This window comes from Galeopterus variegatus, unplaced genomic scaffold (genome assembly GCF_000696425.1).
Source record: "Galeopterus variegatus unplaced genomic scaffold, G_variegatus-3.0.2 Scaffold2557, whole genome shotgun sequence".
NCBI classification, from domain to species: domain Eukaryota; kingdom Metazoa; phylum Chordata; class Mammalia; order Dermoptera; family Cynocephalidae; genus Galeopterus; species Galeopterus variegatus.
In genome coordinates this window covers 182332-187086 of record NW_007728668.1, presented here as the reverse complement: position 1 = coordinate 187086, position 4755 = coordinate 182332, and the positions used below count along the sequence as shown (strand labels likewise).

Below are 4755 nucleotides of genomic sequence, written 5' to 3'. Positions count from 1 at the left end.
GGCACACAATAAATACCAACTGGTTGAGCGAATAGATGAAAGGAAGGTTCCAGTGGAAAGGGAAAGAGGGGAGATTTTACCAGAATGTAAGCCCTGTGAAAGCAGAGACCTTACTCTATCTTCAGTTTCTGCCACATAGTAGACCCTCAGTAAGTATTTACTGAGTGAATGAATGTAAATATGAATGAATGAAGTAGGTAGGTTAGATAAGGATATTATGTAGTACTGAATAGTCTGCTCATGTGTCCTTTACATACGATTTGGTCTTCCAGAAACTGGCTTCTGAGGAGAGGCAGGCAGCATGTCACAGTTGTTGACAGTTTGAACGTGGAGCCATGCTTCCATGAGTTCAAACCTGACCTCCACCCCTCGCTGACTGAGGGATCTTAACAAAGTTAATTAGTCTTTCTGTGCCTCAGTTGTTTTATCTTTAATTGAGGTCTGCTATGTGATTAAATGGATTAATATTTGTAAAGCAAGAAAATAGTTCTGGTTACATAATAAATACAGTATTTATTATAAAAAATTTTTTTAAAATCTGATGAATTGAAAAGTCATGTACCACTCATATCCTTCCACATATCACTTTATCATCATTTTATATAAACCCCTGGGGCCCAGAAGGCATTTGGGAAACATGAATAGAAGCTCAGTCGGGAGGTCATTCCCATTCATCTTTTGTGACTTTGCTATTTTTCACCCCTCATAAAACAAGAATTTTATTCTTACTAAGGGCTTTTTTTTTTTAAGAGCATGTTTGAAAATTATTGTAGACAAATAGCAGTAAGACAGGATAGGCAACCCACCTTTTGCTAAGAGGCAACTTTTTAACTTTCCACTCTGGTTCACTAGTCGTATGACTAGAACTGAGCTGATTCCAACAGACTGGCCTCAACTCCCCTCTGAAAGTTCTCGATATTGCTGAGCATCTCTTCAGGACTAGACCACGGCTAGTGCTTTTCTTTTCACTTGAAACTGTCAAGGCAAGGTCAGTTCTTCCTATCTAGAGTTATACAGAACAGGATGTGTATGTCATCAGCTACTTGGATAGTAGAACCATTGGCATGAAACACATCAGCAATTTAATGAGAATTCAGGAGAGCCTGAGTCCGGGGTGTTGAGTGACCAGATGAACATTTAACTAAAAGTTTACTGCAAATTGTGATCACATCAAGAAATGTTCCATGTGGCAGTATTAGGGGCATTTAGAGCTTTTATCATAACTTTTATGATAACTAGAGTAGTGACAATTACAAAAATCACAGTGAAGTGATGAGATCATTGCCCAATTCAAAAAGCGTTGATTTTTACTTGAATAAAGTTTCTTTACACCAGAAGTCTAACTTTTGCTAACTGGACAAATGAAAAAAATGACAAGCCCTCTTTTTTTACATTTAACAGGAGATCAAAAGGAAACTCAGAGAGGTAAGAGAATTTGTTCAAGATCAAACTTTAGTGAAGCCACTTTTTGGGTAGTGGACCCTCAAAATGGGAACCCAAGGACAGCTGGATTATTTTCTCCTTTATTCTGTAAATAATACTCTATTCTGATGACAAGTTGAAATAGATCTTGAATTGTTGCCCTTGTCAAAGTGGCAACTTGTGACTCATGTGTAGAGAACCGTTACAAGCTGGAACCTGAGAATGATGAATACTGATTTTATCCCTGATAAACACTGGCCAAAATCTTTCTCATCATACAGATACCATAAAAGAGAGGTACAGAAATAGAAGAGAAATGATACATTCCCCATATATAATAAACAGACTATAGAACTATTCTTAAAAATAAATATTTATTAATTTGAGCATATAAAGGAATAAGAAAAACATTAAAAAATAAAAATACAAGAAAATAACTTGACTCATGCAGCATTTTTGTAAAAGGTGAGTATAACCTAATTAGTCTGTGAGCCTGGAAAGTGAAATGAGCTGGCTGGCTAGAGAGGGGACAGGGTGCCAGGAGGCCACTACCCAGTCAAGGTTGCAGTTGTATGGGTGGATTGCTGGGTTCCTGTAGGCCTGGTCTGCATCACGTTACTTCTGGCTTTGGACTTGCTGTCCACGCTCTTGACTGCTGCCTTCACCCAATTGGCATGAGGATCAGCACAGACTTTTAGGCCACGTTTGGTAATAAAACTGTAATGCAAGGAAAAGATAAGTAAAGTCAGCCACATCCTCAAAGTCAGAGGGCCAGGAGTTAAGAACAAACCAAACATGAAGAGGTGTCCTGCAGAAAATGCCAGAAGAAATAGGCTTTCAGAACCATGAAACCATAAATGAACACCTTTCTTCTGCCACCTGTTTTGACACAAAGGAGAAATATCTCCTTTGTTCACTATAATTCAAAGCTCTTTTTCTCATCAGTGCCACCGATTGTTGTAACTAAAATAGACATTTGTGGCCATCAAGTTCAATTACATATCCTCTTTCTTTTCAAACCTAAATATTTTCATCTTATTTTTTGGATAAAGGTGATTTCTTTCTTTATTTTAATTTCTTATGGTAAAGATTGCAATTATGTGCTGGGAAGAGGTGCTACTTCTGAAAATGAGATCCTGAAAAGAGAAGGGAACCAGGTAGCCTAGTTTTTGACACATTTCCATGAGATACGGCAACTGTTAAGCACAGCACTCTGCCTAACTCCAGCCCTACATGCCCACACCAGAGTGGCTGCGTGGACAAATCCTGACCTGAGCCAGGCATCTCTCGACCTAGCACTCAGAACTGGGCACACTATTCATGTGGTTTCTAGTCAGACTCTTCTGCTAAGCTACATCAGAAAGGAAGCTTGCATTCTTTATTTGGCGGCCAAATTTTTGCAATAATCACTGTTTGGTGGGGCTGCATGAAGACATGATTTATATAGAAAAATAAAGGAGCTATAGGTTAAGTTGAGGTTTTCCTCCGTGGTGACCTAATTTTCCTGAGGAGGGCAGCATTTCTATATACTATTTTTCTATATTTCTATATATTCCACCAAGCCCAGCTTTGGAGGAGACAGACTCACATTACTGCTTTCATGGAGCCCTCCTTGATGGTGTAGGTCTTGATTCTGTTAACTGGCAGTCGCTGGGTAGTTAGACTCACACAAATACTCTTATCTGGGACTTCACTTCCCACACCTGGGGAGGGAAAAAAAAACATAAATAAAATGAAACAATAAGTCAACAATTATGAAGTTCAAGGGAACGATCACCTGTTAAATTACTCTGGGAGTGGTGTAGGAATACAGGGCCATTTGCTCCTTTTGGGAAGAGATGACTCATATTGGTATCCTCAGTGTCTTCACCTGTCATCTCAGCAAGATGCCAGGCACGTAGCAACATGCAACCTAATTTAATAGTCTTAAACTTTTTTGTTTCATCAATATTTTTTGTTTTGCCCACAATTTCAGGAGTTCCAGACTTTGCCACCTTTATTCTCGGACCCCCTTGGGGATCCACGGTCAGATTACAGTATTGTAGTCTAAGCAATAAGTTTACAAATTAGGATACAAATAAATCTACAAATTAATTCCAGACAGTAGGAAAAAGTGATCCTTTAAGAAATACCTGTTGAACACTCAGGTAAGGCTCAGAATATCTGAATCTCACCTGGGTATGTCTTGCAGGTTGATTTGGTTCTATATAAAGTATTGATCTATCTGTTAACACTTATTATCATACAATCTCTTAAAAACTCAAGAGATTTTTCATAAATGGTAACGTATTTCATAGCAGTAATAATAGACACTCCCCTCCCCCACATATTTGAAGGCAATATTGATTTTTCTGGATATGAAAATATGAGCTTCCAATCATTTTTGGTTTGGTTTTTGTTTTTTAATAGAAAACATTGATTTGCTTTAAGACATACATCCTCTAGCTCATTCCCACATTGTGATTGGACTCTCAAAGATGCTGAGAATTACACAAGATCAATATTAAATGGGTCAAAGCTACAAATGTATTTATAGTCATTATCAACATTCTGTAGCTAACATTCACCAAAAAATTATTACTTGTAAGGAAATCTGATGTGATTAAATAAGTAAATACACCATAAGTCAATTCATAGATAAATAAGAATAGGCCCATAGTGGTTAAGAAATTTACCCAAAATCACTTAGTTAGGAAGAGTAGGAGCCCAGTTACTAACCAACTTCTCTCTGTCCTGGGAGTCTACAAAGGCCCCTAGAGTCGAAATTGTCATCCCCATTTTGCGCATGGAAGTTTGAGGCTTCCCTTGGGAAAGCAGTTTACTCCAGTCAAGAGCTGAGTCGACCCCCAAACGTGCACCCACCTGCCTCGCATCCCTGTTCCCCATCTCATAAACAACTTCCCAACTTACCTTCCACAGCATACACAGCAAGACAGCAGATGCCAAGGAAGGCCAGGATGAGAGTTCTCATGGCTGAGGTCTGCCGAGCTGTGCAGGAGAGAGTGAGCCTCAGGCTCCTCGCCAGCCTCTTTTATTGCTCCGATGGTCAGCAAGCTTCCTGTGGTGAGAGGGGGCTTTCGAGGTGGGTGTGGGATCATGGAAAGTACTTGCAATACTGATGCTTTTTGCTCTTGAAAAAAAATTTGTAAAAGCTTCCTTCACCCCACTCATACTAACCGCACACCTGTGGCCTTTTCCCCTTTTCCTGTGGTTAATGTGTCAATGAAACAAATGTATGCATACATAAAAGAGAATGGGGTTGTCTCATCTCCGGCCAGCAGTGTAAATTCAGATCTTCCACTGTGGACATGCCCTCAGCCTGTGTCATTGTGG

The 4755-nt window shown here is 39.3% G+C and overlaps 1 protein-coding gene across 1 annotated transcript; it reads right to left on the bottom strand.

Moving 5' to 3' along the window:
- Window positions 1-1810: 1810 nt before the first annotated feature.
- Window positions 1811-4404, bottom strand: LOC103598291 (lymphotactin-like). Its single transcript, XM_008582288.1, has 3 exons — window positions 4333-4404; window positions 3011-3125; window positions 1811-2139 (listed from the first exon to the last, which is right to left on the bottom strand). The coding sequence occupies exons 1-3, from the start codon at window positions 4391-4393 to the stop codon at window positions 1971-1973; spliced, it is 345 nt and encodes a 114-aa protein (XP_008580510.1). The 5' UTR covers window positions 4394-4404; the 3' UTR covers window positions 1811-1970.
- Window positions 4405-4755: the final 351 nt, after the last annotated feature.

Excerpts from the sequence above, each read along its gene's own strand:
- LOC103598291 (XM_008582288.1), bottom strand. The coding sequence starts at position 4,393 with ATGAGAACTCTCATCCTGGCCTTCCTTGGCATCTGCTGTCTTGCTGTG. Across the intron at positions 3,126-4,332 it reads TGCTGTGTATGCTGTGGAAG|GTGTGGGAAGTGAAGTCCCA; the intron begins GTAAGTTGGGAA and ends TTCCCTCCCCAG. Across the intron at positions 2,140-3,010 it reads GGCTCCATGAAAGCAGTAAT|TTTTATTACCAAACGTGGCC; the intron begins GTGAGTCTGTCT and ends CTTGCATTACAG.